The sequence below is a fragment of the Aulostomus chinensis genome, chromosome 11 (assembly GCF_037954235.1).
Source record: "Aulostomus chinensis isolate RoL2024-O1b breed Wild chromosome 11, RoL_Achi_v1.0, whole genome shotgun sequence".
NCBI classification, from domain to species: domain Eukaryota; kingdom Metazoa; phylum Chordata; class Actinopteri; order Syngnathiformes; family Aulostomidae; genus Aulostomus; species Aulostomus chinensis.
The window spans coordinates 18,530,855-18,550,333 of NC_141330.1; the positions used below are offsets into that span (position 1 = coordinate 18,530,855).

The window sequence follows — 19,479 nt, forward strand, 5'->3', positions numbered from 1 at the left end:
CGCCTTGGTTGTGGGAGTGAACATCACACCCTCGATCGGTCGTCCCCTGTAGCACTTTGCATATTTGCTATATGCGCATTCATGGCGGTTATTTGTGTTCAACTTAATTAATACATAAAACTGCCGATGCTCTATTGCACCCGTTTCTCATCACTGCTGCTGACACACATGCTGTTTGACTGACCAGGCCTAATTGACTCGCCGCTATTTACTAATGACGGAGTTGTTGAGTGTATTTTTGCCGCTGGCTTTACCAGACTGGGTCTCTGTGTAGTTCCTTTTGTCCGCCTCTATCTTTTATTCTGTCCTTGTTTTTTTGGCTTCCATCTGAATCTCCGAGGCTATAATTTGTGAAATCTCTCAAACAAGGCAACCAGTGTCTCCAACAGCTGCTGTGGGTGCCAGTAGATGTATGGAACATGTCACCGTGTATCCGGGGCAGCAGAGAGGAGGTGTCCAGCCTGGCAAGACCTCAAATTTATAGTGTAGATGTTCATCTGCATTCAGAAGACAGAGATGAAAAGATTCCCTTGTTCTTTTCTCACACCCCCCCCTCCTCCCGACTCTGAATTTACCCCTCCACTCCCATTCCTTCTTTCTCTCAGCCCCATATTGTCAGCCATGGTGATCCGCTGGGTGGGCAGAGGGTCTCACATGGGTGACAAGAAGGAGTAGCACTGTGGTTGTCCCTCAGTGGGCCAGCAGAGAGAATATCGTTTCTGAGGCCTTTTGTATAACATGTCCCATCAGAGCACTGCAGACGGAGGCGATCCACTTGGAGATCGGTTCTGGCTCAGTCCAAGAAAAGGTAAGCGGCAACCCTGATCAGCTATGACACAAGACTGGAAACTGAGGATGGATGCTGCAAGTAGTGATTCTCTGCATTGGTCAGATGAAGGTTTATGTCATGAGGGGGTGTGGCCTGTACATCCGATTTCCTCTATTTGAAATACAGTTGTTGTTTTTTGAAAGAGTTCTTTTTTTAACCTGATGAATATCAGACAGACCAACATGTTGTAATAACAGCAATCAAGCAAGGCCGTGTGCAGGAGCGTACTTCGACTTTAATGGAACACAGGAGGTTAAATCGAGATGTAGGCTTGTCATGGATCCGTCTTGCACAACCTGCATACTGATTTTTTTTTTTTTTTCCTTGGCTGCTGGTTTTGCTGAGCCGGCATATACAGCGCTCACACGGGAAAGAGAATGGAAGCTGGTTTAAATTTTCTGTCCAGAGCTCACTGCTGGAACTTATTTGCAGCACAAAACATCTTTGTAGTTGCTGGCTTTTTGCAGAAAATATCAAGAAAAGCTCGTATACTCGACATCAAAAGAATACAGTTTGATCGTCGCAACATACGCTGGAAGAGGACAGTACTGCAGTAGTATTTGGCGTTTGCTGTGTTGAATACTTCACTGTCGTCTCCATCAATCATAAGGAATGTTACCCACGGATGATGCTGTTGGCAGCGTCACACGGGGCTAATATGTCACATTACTGTTGTACTACTTTCAGTTGGGACCAATCTGAGCTCCCGTCCAAGTCTCAGGCTGTTTGGGGCATAGGTCGGTGACATAAAGACCCTCCCTCCACCAAAGCTTGTTAAAGAGAGAGCCGGGGGGGGGGGGGGGCAGGAGAATGAAAGGGATCTTTTTGGGTGCTCCTGCATATTTTTGGTGAAGTGTGACTTCATGTCTTTTCCACTCTGGAAAAGGTAAAGTCAGTGTGATCGGTGACTCATGAATTAGAGAACACAAGCAGAGGCTGTCATTTTCAGCTCGAGCACCCATCAGTTTATAGATTTTCCATGGCATGCATGCATTGGCGAGACAAAAGCCAAAAAGCGGTATTTTCTCCCTCTGCTCACAAAGTAGGCTATTGTACTTGTGACGCCAGCGCAGTTTTATGTTGCTCAGCCGAAGCCAATTGCCCATTAAAAATGCTTGTTTTGAGTTTTTATAAGGTACACAGGATGACACACAAAGTTGATTTTTTTAAAGCAAAGGTTGTTTCTCAACAAGCTTTATAGAACTCCGGAGATATTTATGAGGCAAGAATAGTTGAGGGTAGCAACGCAACAAGAGCAGTTCCCACACATTCTTGATTCATTTCAGAACATCACTCGTTCTATTGTTCTTGCTCAACAGCTCTGAAAAATTCCCCCTTTAATTTTTTTAGTTTTTATTTCGGTTATCCAAGAAGAGATGCTTATTGATTTCTGGTGCAGAGTGGGGAATGCCAAAGACACCTCTCTCTCTCTCTCTCTCTCTCTCTCTCTCTCTCTCTCTCCCAGCTCCCGACACACAGAGCTCCTTTGTCTGCAGCCTCTCTACGATTTAACACACGTCTGTGGGTTTGTGGTTCGTGGTTGAGTATGTGTTTCTCCTCTGCTCACCTCAAGTCTTCTTTATTAAGCTTCAATCTATCTTCAGAGTTCCCTTCAAGTCACCGAGTGTTAAGCCTACCAGATCTTCCCAATTAGAGCCAGAGTGGTCGGGAACCAGGCAGTGCCAGAGGTCCATCCCTGCCACTTTGACCTTCTTGCATTTCAAAGGCGACTCTCTCTTCCCATCGGCGCTGTTGTTCACGCAGACAGATATCATTCAAAGGTGTCACAGAGGTTGTAGTAGGGGTGGGACCGATGTCATCAAAGTCAGGTTAGGTTTACTAGGCCCCAATCTTTCTGAGAGGTAGAAAATAATAATAAGAAAACAGACCTGCCAACCTGTGCGCATGTTGCATCGCAGACATGAATTTTGAGATCAACGTGCGTTGGGAAAACTCCCTGGTGATGCTGTTGGGTGTGTTCATGAATGCACCTGCAGTAATCAGCTCTGACAGCAAGAGGCAGCAGCGTCTAACCTGCCAGAAAGCAAAAGAAGAATTCGACCAATCACTGTGCTGGATTGATTCTCTCTGTCTTCATCCGGATACCAACTGAAACAAAATGTACTTGCTAAAGTAAAGGAAAAATTTGAAAAATCTGACTTGTGTTACCTTAAATTAAATTTGTGTTCACCTTGGGCCCTCGTTAGCGAAAATTTTTAAGTCCGAAGTTTAGGTTGACATTGTATGAGGTTTGCTATGACAAAAAGACGATTGCTATGCATATTAAAGAAAAACAATCCTTTCTTCAGATGGGAATTTAGCAACTACTGAAAATAAGAAAACCTAATTTAGGATGTAATGTACTAAATTCACAGTTTGAAACAGGAAAAAAAGGCTTGCACACGGCAGTGGCTCCCATCAGGTGATTTATCAGACCGTGTTGAAAACGGTTAATGTTTCAAAATACGCGTCGCTGTGCTTTAACCGACTGACGAAGAGAGTTCGTGTTACCAGTTTTCTCTGTGCTGCAATAAATCACCCAATAGGAGCCACTGCTGCGTGCAGGCTGTTTTTTTTCTGTTTTCATGTTCACTTTTTCAACTCAGCAACTGCCTGAATTTCAGTTTGTGGACGGGCGCGTCCCAGTCCTTTTTGGATAAATTCACGATTTGAATGTCAAAAATGGCAGCACCCTTGTTCGGATCGTCTGACAGTGATGGGGAACAACATTTATATTGAAACACGATGAGCGCAAGGCTTGACAAGATAAGTGCAGAGTAAAGAGTTTGCAGCTGTCGTTAGGGTTTATTAAGATAAGATACAAGAGCCGCGCTCAGAAGGTAGGACAAGTCGTTAGGAGGCCCTGCGCATTTAAACATGAAGTTACGTTGGCGAGTCCTGAAGTCTCTCACAAAATAATCAGGAGCTATGTCGTGGTCTCCGTTCTTTAAAATAACCAAATAATTTTGCATATTGTGCAGCTCATGCCTGACGGATGTAATTTCACAAGATTGCTTATCAGGAATGCGAGCAACAGGAAGTTGAATTCATCTCTCGCCTTCTTCAGTCTGTAAGACTGACTTGATGTTGATGCTCTTCACCAGCCGCGGTAGACTGGGCTTGATTTGGAAAGTTAAAAAACTGTGAATTAACTCAATGTTTTTTTTCATTTTTTCATTGTGATGCGTGAACACACGAGTTGATTTGATTTAGTTCTTAAATAAAATGGCAATCCTGAGGACATGTTCACACGTGTCACCAGACAGCTGTTACGATATTGTTAACACGTACATCCTCTCATTACAAGAGTATTTTTTCTTTCAGAAATACATTTTTTTTAAACTTTTGGGTTGTTTTCATCCTCATAGATTTCTTTTATTGAATTCATTGACGATACAGTGGTGAATAGAATGGAATGAAGTTGTGAAAGCGCGTGAAATAATCACGCTGCAGTGACCTGTGTTGTGTAGTGGTGTTAGTATTTTAGGTTGGCAGGTTTGATGTTGTACAGTAAATTGCAGTTAACATTTTGCGCTCACTTTATTTGATTTCCTGGCCTAGCTGAGTTCGGGCTTTTCCAAAATAGTAGCATAAATAACGATTCTTTAACCACAACTTAACAATATCAACGGTGTCATGACACTGTATTGTGAATTATTGTAGGAAGTTCTAGAGTTCTGTGAAGCCTTTCCAAAAGTATTGACTGGTTTAATCCATTGATGCTTTTGTTCTAAATACTTCAAATGTTATTTGCGTGAGAAAAAAATCATTGCACAACAAATGCGCAAAGAAATAAAAGCATTGAGCAATGAGTTCAAAACGCTATGACTGGGAGTCAATGAGTGAGACATGAATAAAATGTAAATCTGTACCAACGCGTGACGTATTTACACGTTCCTTTTTGAAAAAACATGTCCATAGTTGTCCTGCATGTGACATCAGTATGAGCTTCTGACACGTCCATGTTACATTGTTGTTTGACCAAAAGGGTTTGTGTAGCATCGTGATTGCCGCCTGACAACATCGATTTGTGACGGCTGTGAAAAAAATGCAGACATCACTTAAATCAGTTCCTCTGTTGACCACCGTGTGGGTCCTAGTTGCAGCGCCCTAGTTTTAACTCAGAAAAAGAAGATGGAGGCCGAACCATTGTTTTACTTATTCTGGAATTCCAAAATTAATTAATAATGTTGACTACTGGACCAAGTCACGCTCTGTAAATGACAATTATTTGATTCATACGGGTTCGACCACGCGGCGAGGAGATAAGTGGCCTCAGATGTGGATTTCTTCATTTTTCAGGAAGATGATCATTTCATTAAATGACAAGCCCTTTTCTCAGCAGCCATTTTGACCTGTGGCAACAGGCTAAACACATGTGTAATTAATTAAATTAATGATGGTCCTGTTTTGTCTGGTGTCACAGCCGCTTCGGTGAGTTAGCATGCACAATAGCAGCCCCACCCCCTCTCCAACCCCTCAAATGAGCCATGATTGAAGTTACTGATGTCGCCTGTGAGTGCAGGGAACGCTTGGCTGCTGTGAAAGGGCTTATTACACTTGACTACGCTATTACTGACTATACAGTCATTTCTGTTTTACGGGTAAAAGCTCCTCCTCTTAACTACAATCTCTAACTTTAGAGGGTTTCTTAGTCGGAGGTGTAACGTGCATCAGCTGTGTCGGGGGGCGGGGGGGGGGGGGGGGCACAGCTGTGCCTGACTGGAGGGTCAAACTCCTAACTATACCCTGTCAGGAGTTAAGCTCCCCTCATAAAAATAGGCTGAACATCCAGATAAAAAAGGAACTCTTTTGCTTTGCAGAATCATTTTATTGCACCTGGAAAAATTGCAAGTCGTCATTTGAAATAGAATGAAGGCCTTCCTCCTTATTTACCTTGTAAATTGAGTGTATTCTAATGTAGTTCAACGGGATCAGAGGAACGCGTCAGTGCTCTTTCTGGCTTAGAGAATGTGTAAAAGGTATTTATTCTGTGCCACATACATCTCACAAATGTAACTTTACATTGAATATTAATAGCCTGAAAGGCATTTATCACTCATCATGTTATATAAGGGTTACACGTGGCATTCATTAGGGAGACCCCATTATTGTACCATGTTTAGACATTTGACATAGCTGTGATTTCACACTGACTTCCTGTAACAGAAGCATGCTGAAGTGGGGTAAAAAAAGCCCTGCTGACCTTTACTTTCCCTGGAAGTTGCTTGCATCTCATATCAGAATAGAGGCCATGTGTGCAGCACCGGTAGACCTCCACAGCAGCACCCTTTTACAGTGGGCTGGTGGCCAGCCTCCATCAGCTGGTGCTGTCAAGTCTATTCTTGGACTTGTGGAAGTCTGAAACATAACAAATGGTTCACTTTTAACCAGGAAACTATTCTGACACCTAGAAATCTTCTCTGCTTCAGTCAATCAGAGACACTAAAAATGGGATAGCATGAGCTCTGTATCAATCGCAGTCCCCCTCTGAGAGACTTCTACTGCTCCTCTGTCAGCCTGCTGTATCAATGTGTTAATGGGTCATTTGGGGGGTCCAGTGATACCTGATATATCTTTTGAAGCAGGCGTATTCGATGTTTGGTGGCTGGGCTGGACCTGAAGCCAGAACGAGGGTCACTGATGGGAATTTGAGGTCCACTGAGCGCTTTGTGCATAAACAGTGCATGAAATTAGAATGATATGCAGGCTGCTGTGCTGTTAGCAATTATTACCACCACAAGGTGTTTTCAGCTTTTTCTTCCGTCTTTTAGCAGGATTATGGAGTGTTGCATAGTCCTAAAGAGAGCTCATTACAGGGGGAGGCTCTGCCCCCTGTGGGCGCTGCAGTTTGTTTTTATTTAGTTTGACTACATTCATACATGCTCCTTTTCTACATGCAGTAACTCTTCAAACTACAAACTAACCCACACTTTGGGCAAACCTGCAGCCACCTTTTACCTCCTACCACCTCCATTACTTCTGCTTCAGTGTCAGGCAAATAGCAGCATGTTGATGACAGAACGTTTGTTTCGTAACGTTGAAGTATGTACCTGAGGATTGCTTTGTTCCCTCAGAGCTTCTCGCAGTCTGCGAACTTAATCACTTGCTTGGCATGCACTGACAGAGACAATCAGATATCATTTTGAGACATATCTGTCATAGGTGGAGTACACATTGTACCCACAAGGTCTGGAGAGTAAATGCTGTGACTGCAGATGTATTTAAATGCTGTCATGCTGAAGGAATTGTTTTGTTGTGGCATTCATAAAGGAGAATTATCTCCTCTTGGTGTGGTTCACTGAAGGAAGCTTTCTTTTTATTTAACATTGTTGCAAAATTTTGCAACGCAAGGAAAAATGGAAATACAAGACAAGACAGAAAAAGCCGTCTGCAATTACAGGCAGACTTTTGAAAAGTGTCCCCCAGATGGTACCTCAGAAGTACAATATTGTTCTTCAAGAGGCCAGAACAGAGAAAAATGAACAAGCATTCATACTCTTTAGGTGCGCATGATTACTGTGTTGGTGTGTGTGCACATCCTTGTAAAAACAATGGATCATTTTTATTTTTCCTAATTGCAGCTGAAAGCTCGACAATGTGCTAACGATATATTTGAGATCGTGGTGTCATTGCTAAAGGTCTCCTGGTAAATGACAGTTTAGTCCAGCTGTCCAGGACCAGAGATTTATGACCCGCTGCTCCACTGCAGCCCTGAGAACAGATATGGGACCTTCTCGGAGCTGACTCACTCTGCCTGACTGTTGCCATGGAAAATATAATAAAAACAGTGTTCTTCCAGTGTTCAAATGTGTAATAGTGTGTGGTTCCAAAGTGCGGGGGGAATGCAACATGTCATTGCTGCCCACTATAATTTCGCAACTCGTGTTTCGGCACACTGTCTCTACTCTTCACTGTCTCTTTTTTTCTCAATGAAATGAGTGAAACATGTGCTCCACTGCTCTACCGGCTGACAGTCACTTTACCTCTGGTCTTAAGTGGACGCCGGCCAAGCAAAGACACTCTCACTGACACAGAGAGACGAACAGAAGACAGATGTAGGGACCGGAGAAGTCATCTAGGGATAGACATCTGATATCATGTGTCTGGGAGTGCTGGAAAGGTTAGCTATAATGCACAGCTCTTTATATAGTTGTGGGAGAGGGTATCTTGGTTCTCAGTTAAATTGCGGCATGAAGCACTAAAGTTAGCTGTTTGCAGAAACACACTTTTAGGCTGGCTTACTGCATCTTGCGTCACTTTAATAGACTGCAGTGGTGGCTTGGTGACCCTTCAAACAAACACTGATATGAATAGATGTGCACTTTGCATGGGTTCCTGTTACATTACTTTGACATGCATGATATTAGACTTCTCCATATGAGTTTGTCTTTGTCTCCTGACTATTAAGAAGAAAACAAAAGTAAAAGTTGAAGGTGAGCTAGCGTCTGGTTTTACACATTCAAAGATGGTGCGAAATGAGATCTGAAAAACCACACCTTGTGTCAAGTATAAGCCACCCGATCTGTAAGTGTGTAAAACTAGACACAGTATTCTTGATAACCTACATGACTGCAAAGCGAGTGTCTCCAGGGCAGGAGAGATGTATGCCAAACAGCCATCTTCTGTTTCGTATAACTTATATCTGTTTAGAAAAGCTCATTCATTGGGCTGGTGTGTGTGACACACACAAGGGTGTGTGTCAGCCAGTGTGTGTACATTACATAGGAGGCGTGCCCTCTCATCTGTGAGTGGGCGTCTCCGTAAAAGTCACAGAGCTACAGGACATGTGCTCTATCTCACACACTTCATAGGTGTGTTGCTTCATTCATTTGGCTTTACTCAGTTTTTGTTAATCTATTTCTGGCGGACGCATTTTTTTCCCCCACTTGCCTCCTACTTCCTGATGCTGTATTTACTTTGGTGAAAAGTTTTTTCCATGCCAGTTTTTTCAAAAGGAATAGAAAGAGAAGGTAGGAGGAGCTGTTCTAAGCAGTGTGCCTTACTCTCTTTCTCTCACACACTCTTGCACACGCGCTCCCTCGCTTCCATTCTGTCACTGCCATCCCAGCAGAAAGAGGACTCTTCATTTCCAGCCACGCTGAATGTGGAGGGGGCAGACTTTTGACGTTGTCTGACTCATACTTTACAGAGGAACAATCTTTTTCTTCACTTAAACAGAAGGACCAGCAAGAACACGAGGGGACAAAGTAAGAAGAGATATTACAAGGAGTTTTGTTCTGTCATTTTTTTTCTAATTGACTTGAAACACATGACAGCAAGTTTAACCACTGGATTCTTTCACACAACAAGACGTAAGGGTGTCTGATTGATCTTACTTTGATGTTGTGTAACTTTTTTTGAGTTTGAGAGATTATACTGACATAAAGCAAAATGGTTGCTGGAATGTTGATGCCCCTGCGGGACCTGCAGGCCATCTATGAGGTCCTGTTTCGAGATGGTGTCATGGTGGCCAAGAAGGATAAGAGACCTCAGACCAAGCATCCTGAGGTACAAGGTGTGAGCAACCTGCAAGTAATCCGTGCCATGGGATCACTTAAATCAAGGGGTCATGTGAAGGAGACGTTTGCCTGGAGGCATTTCTACTGGTACCTTACCAATGAGGGCATTGCTTACCTGCGTGACTACCTCCGCCTGCCCCCCGAGATTGTCCCTGCCTCCTTGCAGAGAGTTAGGAAGCCAGCTGCCACCCTGGCCATTGTCCATCGAGCTTCACGGGTCCAATCTGTTGATGGTCCAACATCATATGTTCCTAAACCAGGACGAAGAGGTGAAGTAGAGAGCCAAGACGCTCTCGCTGAGCGTCAAGGCTACCGTCATAGGATGATGGGTCCTGGAGAAAGAGAGAACTACTCTGATAGGACCCCCAGGTTCGGGGGGCGTCCACCTGCTGCAGAAAATGTCAGACCAAAAGCATCATGGGAAGTGGATGACCAGTTTCAATTTAAAAATGGAAACAGCTTCAGAAGTGAAGCAAGGATGATAGAGGAGAGCAGGATCTCTCGTCAGTGGCCTGATGCGAGCAGTGAGAAGGTAGTGATGACATCACAGGAGAGGAGAGGAGCTGAAGACCAAAAGGAGAAGGTGCCCCATTCTGTCCCTGCTCCAAAAGCAGCTTTAAAACAGGATGTGTCACAGACCGCTCTGACATCAGTGTCCTCAAAACCAGCCCCGCCTGTAACTATGGCTACCGTTGCTGAGGTGACAGGTGGTGCAACATCATCTACCCTGAAAACAAATAAAGGGAGGCCAAAGATTGTTGAGGTTTCCATGAAGGCTAGTGAAATATCCGTGAGCAATTCAGTCCTTTCAGTGCCTCCTGGTGCAGGAATCAAGGAAGAGGAGATGAAAAATGTGATTGGGGCTCCAATTAAATCTGCACAGCTCAAAGCATCAACTGAAAGAGAAACTGACAAAGTGAAGACCCAAGTTGCTACTACAAAGGCTCAAGAAACCATCACGGCAACCTGTGTCATAAAACCTGTCAATAAAGATGTTAAGGATGAGGTGTTTAGAGGAGCACAGGTTAACGAAGACCTGATTAAACCTGCAGTTGTGAAGAGCTCAGTTGAATCTAAATTAGATCATGAAAAAAACGCCAAAGTTACAATCATTCAAGAGAACACCGAACCCCAACCAGACAGTATCATGACCAAACCAGCGTGGTCCACTTACACAGCAGAGGTGACCTCCAAAGTAACTCAGGAACCCTTCGTTACCAAAGTCAACTCAGTGAATCTCTCAGCAAAATCTAAAGCTGAAGAAGAACCTCAGACAAAAGCTACAGTGACTGAAATATCAATGCACAAAGTTAAAACTACCATCAGTACAACCACTCTCTCAGCGCTTACTCCCAACACGGAGGTTGGAAAACCAGTCGAAGTGGAACCTGTAGTAGCAGAGATGAAGGAGAAATCTGATGCTAAGACACCACCTCATGTCAATAAAGATGAAAAAATAGCACCCGAAGAGGCTGGTAAACTCTCGCTTCAAAAAGATGCCTCTTCACCTGAGGTCTGTCCACCTGCTGTTTCCACTGAAGTGGTCACGGAGACTAAACAAGTGATTGAGCCAAGCTCTAAATCAAAACGAAAGAAAAAGAAATCTCCAGGTGAGAAAACCAAGAGTTCTGTTCCTGAGGGAACACCTGAAACAGAGGCAGAAGAGGAGAAAGCCTTAAAAGAGAAGACTCCTGAGGAGGAGGCAGTATCTACACTCCAACCTGCACCAGCAATTACCTCAGTAACAAAAATAAATATGGAGAGGGAGCTATCAAAGAATGTCCCTGATGGGAAGACAGTGGAGAAAGAAAAGGCATCCCTTCCATCAGCTCAGAGCGTAACAGTGCCCCCGGTGGATCTCCGGGAAGATGCACATGTTAAAGTTGAGGAAAGCAGCGATAGCACAATCACACAGGGACCCAACATGGAGATGCTGAAATCTGAAGAAATGACTCGAACTAAAGTGGAAACAGTGACGGTGGAGACAGTAACTACAGTGCAGATGGTACATGAGAGCCCCAAACATGAGGAGAAATCCCCTGCGCCACCACAGAAGCACACAATAGAGAGTAAATCCCTAGTGAGCACCAGCAACACTGCAGAGGGATCTTCAAAGGTGAAGAAGAAAGGCAAAAAGCAGGCTCAAGCATCAGTGTCAGCAGCCGTAAACATAACGCCCGTCACTTTGCCTGCAGCAGACGCATTACCATCGACTGACATTACATCTTTGCCCCAGGATACAGTGAAAGCCACCCCTGTCATGGCCTCTGAACTGCCTGAAATGAATGTTTCTCCTAAGATGACTCTTGAAAGAATGTGCAGTGAGGAAACCGGGCAGGCAGCAGCTGTGCTCTGTGAGGCCCCGGCAGACAAAGGGGAGGTGGAGCCAGCACCATTCTTTCCAGAAAAAATCAAGCGGGAGGTTCCGAAACCAAAAACATCCTCCACAGCGAGGGAAGCACCCGCAGCCGGAGAATTAGTGTCAGCAGCACCAGCGCTAACAGCAGAGGCAGCTGTAGCTCAGGCACAGGCCAGCCCCCTCGCCAAGCAAGAGGAGCCTCCCAGAGTTGCACAACATTTGGCCACTCAGGCAGCAGAGCGCAGCTCAGAGAAAAGGCTCTCTGTTCCCGAGGCCTTAAAGCAGGAGGAAGAGAAGAAGAAGAGGGACTTGGAGGAGGACACACCCTCTGCCACTGACACACCCGCAACAGCCCAGCCTCACCTGGGGGACACCTGTGAATCTGTAAGCCCTGAATTAGACGAGGCCAACATGAGGAAGAAAATTGTGGTGGTTGAAGAGATAGTTGAGGTGAAGCAGATTGTTAGTCCTCAGTCAGATGGGGGGCAATCACCTCCTCCACAACCTGTGCATCCGGAGACTGAGGAAGAGGAGCTGGACCTGGATGTTCTGGAGGCCATTGCCATTGAGAGGGCACTTTTGTCAGGGGCAGCAGGGGCAAAAGTACTTGGAGCCTCACCTGAGGCGGACTGGGACCACTCACTGGGGGAGCCAGAGGAGAAGACGTGGCCCAACTTTGTAGAAGGTTGGTTTGACAGCGTGACAGTTTACCTACTTCCTGCCCTGTCCTTTCCCTTTGCATGTGATGTAATTGCTCTTGCATTGCGGTTAGCACCTTTCTCTGAAGTAGGGGAGGTCTTAGGTAGGCTTTCTGATGACAGCTCTGTTGTCGCTCTGCCCACATGTACTGTAACTCACACTACTAAGAACAAACCATACTGTAATTGTCTGACTGTCTGGGCTGGTGTGATTATGGCTTGAAGCCTCTATTTTGTGATGTGGGTTAGAAAAATAGTTTCAGTAAGATAGTGAGTCCATTGAGATGCGGCCGTGATTTAATTATGGCTGCATTAAAATAGATCAAATGTCAGTATCACCCCATGCAGTGTGTACAAGAGACTGTCAGTTTTGACACATTTATGACAAGGATTCTACTTCCACACATAAAGACAGGTTGAAGTCACGGAGGAACTTTTTAGGTTTCATGCATTATTGAAGAGAATTATTTCCCCTGAACAAAACCCAAAAATCATATTATTTTTGGGTGGGGATTTCCACTCCTTTTGGTGATGAATTGCACACTGTTGAAGGGAAAACAGTAATGTCTGGAGACATCTCGTAGTACTTGCCAGATGAGATTAAGCAGACCTGCAGTTAGCCCAACAAGGTGGGGCTGTTTGTTGAGATTCAGCCTCGCCTGTTCCCTGCAGAGACAGTCGTACGTAAGTTAAAGCCAGCCGAAGGAGGTGTGGTGCTTTTGGGAGCATTTCTCATCTTTGCTCCAGTAAAACTGTGTTCTTGGCAGAGTTTCGTGTACTGTGGTTTTGGTCTCCTTTCAGCCTGTCTTGCGTGAGAGAAAAGCATGCTTACATACCATTTTATTATGGTATGCGTGGGATTTGGGAGTTATGCAAGGTGATAAGAGAGTTGTGAGTCTTTCACTGGATTAGAGGAATTCTAGAAAAAGTGCCATCAGATGTTGTTGTCGACTCTGCTTGAGTGAAACCTCACTTGATGCCAGATTTGTGTCTAGCAGCATTCAAAGGGGAAATAAGAAGTCATTTTGACTGTCACGTGAGCAATGAGGGTATAGAGTAAGGACCTCACATAGGCGTTGCCTGTTGTGGGTGTGAGCAGTGGACAAAAAGCTAGGAAGTTGGAATAGCTTGCTCACAGTTCTATGGGTGTGTTCATCTGGTTCCACACATGACAAAAATCTGGATCTAATTAGTAGCCGGAATTCTTGATTCAATTTGTGGTACTCATCATGAAAATAAGGCCCTTTTGCAGTTTGCTGAAAGCAATCAAATAGTCAAGTGGCTTCAAGCAGAGCTGAATCTATGTCAGGTTCTGATCCAACATCTCTAAAGACTCTGCGTGTGGTGTTGGGTGTGGGACGGTATCAGATGTGGACTGGTGCTGCACTGACATCTGCTGTTCATCTACTACCATTGTCATGTGTGCCACAGACCAAATGCCACTCACGAGTGACCGTTGTGCTCTGGTTCTCATTTCCTTCAGATTCAACCAGAGATGATTCCTGGGAGTGTTCTAGTTTTCAGAACACAGTTTGATGTATTCTTGGAATGTTTGCCTATCAGAAAGCTGTCAGTTACTGGCAGGGGTGGAAGGAGTACACAGCTCCTTCACTGAAGATGAGAGTGGAAGGGTTAAGTAGTACTCTGTGGAAAGTCTCCATTCAGAATTTTACTGGCGAAAAAACTAGCACCACATTAAGTTTTCTTTAGTATCAAAAGGTAAAAGTACACATTGTACATGGTGATTGTGTATTCTAGAGATGGGTGGGGCATTCAATAATAGAACAATGACCTCAAAAGATCATGTTAAAGTGGTGTGTGTGTGTCAGTTGTGCTGATCTAATTGTGGCCTCTTGAGTACTTAAGTACATCATTTAATCAAGCTATTTTCATTCATCATCAACAGCTCCATTAAAGTCACTGATAAATTATCAGATAAATGAAGTCAAATAAAATGTACAAAGTCCCCTAAAATGTAACCTTGACATTGCACTGAGGTAGAACTTGATCAGAAGTAGTTACTTTCCACCTGTGTTTACAAGTACTTTTTGTCCACTTTTCAATTCGCTATTACATTGCATCACAAATGTGGAAAGCAGGAAGAGGAAAAGTACTTGACAAAGTACCACAAAAATGTTGCTTTCAAAACAAGGGCCCCTTAATGTGGTAGAAATGTCAGGGACACAGTTTGTGATTGTGTGTGTGGCACTTAGTTTTGTGATATCTCTGAATGGAGGCTGCTGTACAAGTTGGAAAAAAAAAAAAAAAGCTGGGCTGCGTGCTCTCCAGAGATTCTTCAAGCTCGGCCCACGCATGGCACCAGGGACAATTAGAGTAAATCACATCCCAGACATGCCACCGAGGTCCCCGCCGTTTTCATCTCTGAAATCATGGCCCATGCATTTTTGTGTGATTGGGCAGATGAAGAGCTACAGTATTCTGCTGCAGCTCTGCAGTGCCTCTCATTATTGTAGCAAGCCATTTTGGTGCCGTGACTCACTCTCAAATCTGTTGGCCTGATTTAGGAACCTGACCTTTTTGAGTTGAAAAAAAGAAAAGAATGAGGGGCATAATGATCTATCAATAGCCCGTGTTGTGAGGTGACAGCTTAAACAGAATCTGCTGCTGAGCTGGCCTGTGCTGTCTTACTTAGCTTAGCGACTCTGCTCCTATACTGCTGACTCCACCTGTGAAATCACTTGTAATATTTTATTTGACTCATCCTGAGTGTCAGTACACACCGTCTCCCTCTACATTCTAATAAATGAGGGCGCCAGCTCGTCAGATTTTAACTACAAGTCGATGTTTACATAGTCTGAAAACGAGACGCCCGCGTCTCTAAATCTGAAATCTTTAATTTTTAGAGCTTTTTTTTAAACAATAATCACATATAAAACTGATTCATACTCATTTTGAGCTCTGTAGAATCCTTAATTGGCAGGAAGAAGAGAACCTAAAACAGAATCCTCTCGTATGTGCCAGCCCGGTGGTCCTCCAACTGGGGTGCTACTTTGAACTACTGCGTTGGCGACTACTGAGAGTTTGATATCAAGTTTAATGGCGGTCATCATGAAAGGAGATCGGACAGTGTTAGAGAGAGAGACAGACAGAGAGAAGTCCGTTCAAACACTATAACTCAACACAAGCCAAAACCCCGGAAACCCAGATTGATAACATGTGGAACAAATTGAGGGTTTGGTCAAAATACTTATGACTTTAGTCATTTCCCAGGATACACTGTGATTCCTATGACAGGGGCGGACTAACATGACTTCACTGATGGACTTCTATATTTGAGAGTCAGGGTTCCATGTGTTCATTACTCTGTAGGGTGCGATTATCCTCTCACCTCAGTGTTTTAACCTCCACTTCACATGCTATTTTCCCATGAGACACCTCGCCACCTGTTTAGACGACATAGGTGTAGATTGAGAGTTACCCTCTGCTCCGAATACCTTTCAGCTATGAGTCCCAACATGAATGATACGTGTGGGAGGCTCAGGCGCCTGTTAGAAGTTCGTAAAGGCACAAGTGGATGTTCATGGAAGAATGTACTGGGATCCTTCATAGATCCCCTACATGGTTTCCCAGTATTCCTTTCACTCAGGACATCCATCTATAGCGTCCATGTTTGATGAGAGATAATCCCAACTCTATCCTTCAGACTCTGAGTGGAACTGCTCTCAGCATTACAGAGAAATGACGCCACTTGTCAACGCTGCAGTTAACAATGCCGTATGCATTTATTAAAACCTGCTATATTTAGAGAATGTTGTGCATTGCTGTCATCCCAACAGCAATAGGGGATGATACTGAGAGCTCCAGGCATGTTAACTTCTCTCGCAATCTGCCCTTTGCCAAACTTTGAGTCAGACTATTTGATGGAGTAAATATTCAATCAGTGCTAGAGTTCAGTCGTCGTTATTTTTGTCCTCTTAATGCAACTATTGAGCCTATCCAGTTTACCACACGCCATTTACAGTTTCAGTATCAAGCGCTTAGGAAGATAAATGATGTCACCCCAGGCAATTTGTCGGAGAGTAAAGTCAGAATTCATCCAAAGCATTTCACTTCCCTATGGCAGCAGCGATCCACACGCCAAGTTTGATGTTGAACTGATGAACACTGGTTGAGTTTATCAAGTTAAAGCCAGACAGACAGATTCATTGCTTTATTAGAAAAAACAAGAAATGATGGTTGATGCGAGGAGCTGGATATAAACTGAAATTTCCACATCACTATAAATAACAGAAATTAGCAAAGATATGGAGCTGCAGAGTTGGTTTCAGTGACTGTGGGCACGAGGTTTGATATGTCAGCAACACCTCTTGCAGTAAAATCAACTCGTGTGTCAGCAGTGTTGTGAAATACTGGCTGTAACAAATATTATGAGGCCTTGGAGTGCCCATAGAGGCCACAAATAAAACATTTGTCGGCCAAGAGATTTAACTTGTTGTCTTGAGGACACAAGATAACTAGATGGAATGAATCTGTGGCCGTCATATTTAACCCGATAAATAACTAACTTGAGGGAACAAGTTATATCTCATAGCCCGATGATGAATATTTTTCTCTCTATGGCTGCGGTTCTCTAATTAATGAGTCATTTTGTAAGTCAGAGGATTCTCACGTGAGAAATGTTCTGATTGTTACTTAAAAAAATCTGCTATCATCTCCATCAAAAGGGGGGGGGGGGGTGTTGTTTGTCTGTGTGGGGGTGTCTCTAGGGGGCGAGTGTAGCCAAATGTCCCGCCAGAGTGCTTCCATCAGTTTCTAACTGTGACACGGTGTGATCATCTGGCTCTGCTGGGTATTTATAACCCTCATTCAGCTGCAAACCTTTGCGCTTCAACACCCACCCCTCTGAGCCCTCGCAGCCCCTCACCCCTGCCCCCTTCCCCAGACTTGGCGTGTTGTCCCACCTCCCCTGGCCACAGGAGTAGTAGGCTGACGGATCCAAGCAGCAGGCGCAGCCTGTCAAAATTCAACACAAGGAGAGAAACAAGGCACTTGTGAGCAAACAGGATCTTATCCTGTCCTAGTCATTCCCCTCTCCTTCTGCTTCTTCATCTTCTTCATCTTCACCCTCGTCTTCCTCCTCCCCTCTGTGCCATCCCTTAGATGAAGATCATACCTGGTAGGTCACCGGAGTTGGCTTGCTTTGGCGTGTCTGTGTCTATAACTGTGTTGGTGTTGGTCTGGCTGCCGGATGTTTTTGGCAAACACACAGCGTGAAGTGTTGTTGTGTTTGTACGCACACGCACACACGCACAGAAACGCACAAGCCTCATGTGCAAGGATCCACATTAACACCTGTTAGCTACTGATTTTGCCCCACCTGTCCTCAATGTGACTGAATCGCTTTGTATAATTTCTTTTATTTGATGGCATGTCAATGAAAGTGGGTTAGGACATTGGGACGATGCCCCTCCCCTCATGTTGCTGTTGTTACTGTTGTTGTTCACGGACGGATGGACGTCAACCAGCAGGGATAACTTTAAAGTAGGACTTTAGGAATTGGAACCTTTTTAGTTTGTCTTTTAGAAACACGTGTGTCTGTCAGGGCTATTTTAGAGAGCTGTAAAACCAAGACCACTCTGAGTGCAGTGGCTGCACAGCGAACTGTGCACTGGTGGGCTCTCATGGCCCTTTACATGTATGTAAAACAATGCAATCAAGTCACATGAGTGTATTTGATATATTCTCATACATCTCAGGGGTGTGTATCAGTCCCAAGATAGAGTGGAGCAAACAAGGTCAACACGCTGGAGTCATCTAAGGTTGTTAAGGCATATCATTGTTGCTTGGTTGGCTGTTTTCTTCAGAAGTGGCCACCAGCCAAGAATGCATCGTGGTGATGAGTCACGGCGAGCTACCAGACCAGATTAAGACACAATATTGTTCTTCCTCTGCTAATCTGCTGTAGCTGAATCAGAGACATGTAACGAACAAGTGGAACAGTTAAAGTTGAAGTTACTGCCCTTCAAGTCAGAGAGAGAACCTATTCAGTGTGACATCTAACCATGCAGAGCCTGAGTGGAGTCAGACAAGTGTTGCGGAGCAGCTGAACCATCAGGAGAACGAGACCAGGATTTCAGAGATAACTTCAGGGCGGGAACAGCAGGAATTCCTTCACAAGGCGTCCCCTTTTTTAAAATGTCCTCAACATGCCTAAGACCCCCCCATTAACGCCCCACCTGTTGCCACAGCCTAGGTTAGTCCCCTCACCCACTCTACCTTTTCTATTTGTCCCAAAAAATGGCTGCAAGACCCCTAGGACCCTCTCTCCCCGCCCTGGTGGTTTTTGCCCATGTAGTTACAGTGATTGTATTCTGGTGCTTGAGAAAACAGCAGAAGCAAGGTAAGAGAGCCGGACACTGATAGAAGTTTGTGAGGGTAAGCAGAGAGAGTCTAGGCAAAGTAGCCAGGAGTGTTCACCTCAAGACTTCCTCTCACTGCAAATGTATCAAGTCTCTCGTGTTTTGTTTCTTCTATTTGTTTTATGTCTATTTTCTCCCTTCAAGTCTGACTTGAGAAGGCACCATTAGCAGCTGCAGGAACAGCTTCTTGTGTCGTGTTTACACTGGGCATTAGTAACCTTGAAGCTTGGCGGCCCCGTTCTCCAGTAAAAGGCTTCCATAGGACCCTTTCACGCAGCCCAGCAATGCCATGTTGCCACTTTCTTTCTTGCAGCTGCAAAGGGATTAGCCTTCATCATGCCCAGACAGCCTGTGTGTGTGTGTGTGTGTGTGTGTGTGTGTGTGTGTGTGTGTGTGTGTGTGTGTGTGTGTAGGCTCCATTTTGGCTAATGTTGCAGAGGCCCTTGTGCCCCCCAGACTCAAAGTGTGAAATGAGTGAAGACACAAACCATCCAGGTTCCAGCCACCTGAATGCTCTTTTATAGGCTTTTGTTGTACAGAGGCAGCTGCTACAATACCTGAGTAACGAGGTGCCTCCCAAACCTGTCTAGTCATGTTTGCTTATGGATCAAAGGTCTGTGTGTGTGTGTGTGTGTGTGTGTGTGTGTGTGTGTGTTCCTGCTGGAGGGAGTTGTAGAGTGCTTATTTAGCA

General features: G+C 44.6%; 1 protein-coding gene across 8 annotated transcripts in view; it reads left to right on the forward strand.

The window, feature by feature from the left end:
* Window positions 1-19,479, forward strand: part of LOC147253697 (plectin-like) — a 129,169-nt gene that overhangs the window by 57,830 nt on the left and 51,860 nt on the right. For 3 of the 8 annotated variants that reach the window (XM_086218938.1, XM_086218939.1, XM_086218940.1), the window contains exon 1: window positions 8,772-12,395. The exons of the other annotated variants lie outside the window; for them this stretch is intronic. In XM_086218938.1, coding sequence (XP_086075064.1) covers window positions 9,224-12,395 — 3,172 coding nt within the window. In that variant the 5' untranslated portion in view covers window positions 8,772-9,223. Of the gene's footprint in view, window positions 1-8,771; window positions 12,396-19,479 lie in introns of those variants that run through there. 8 annotated transcript variants of the gene reach the window in all.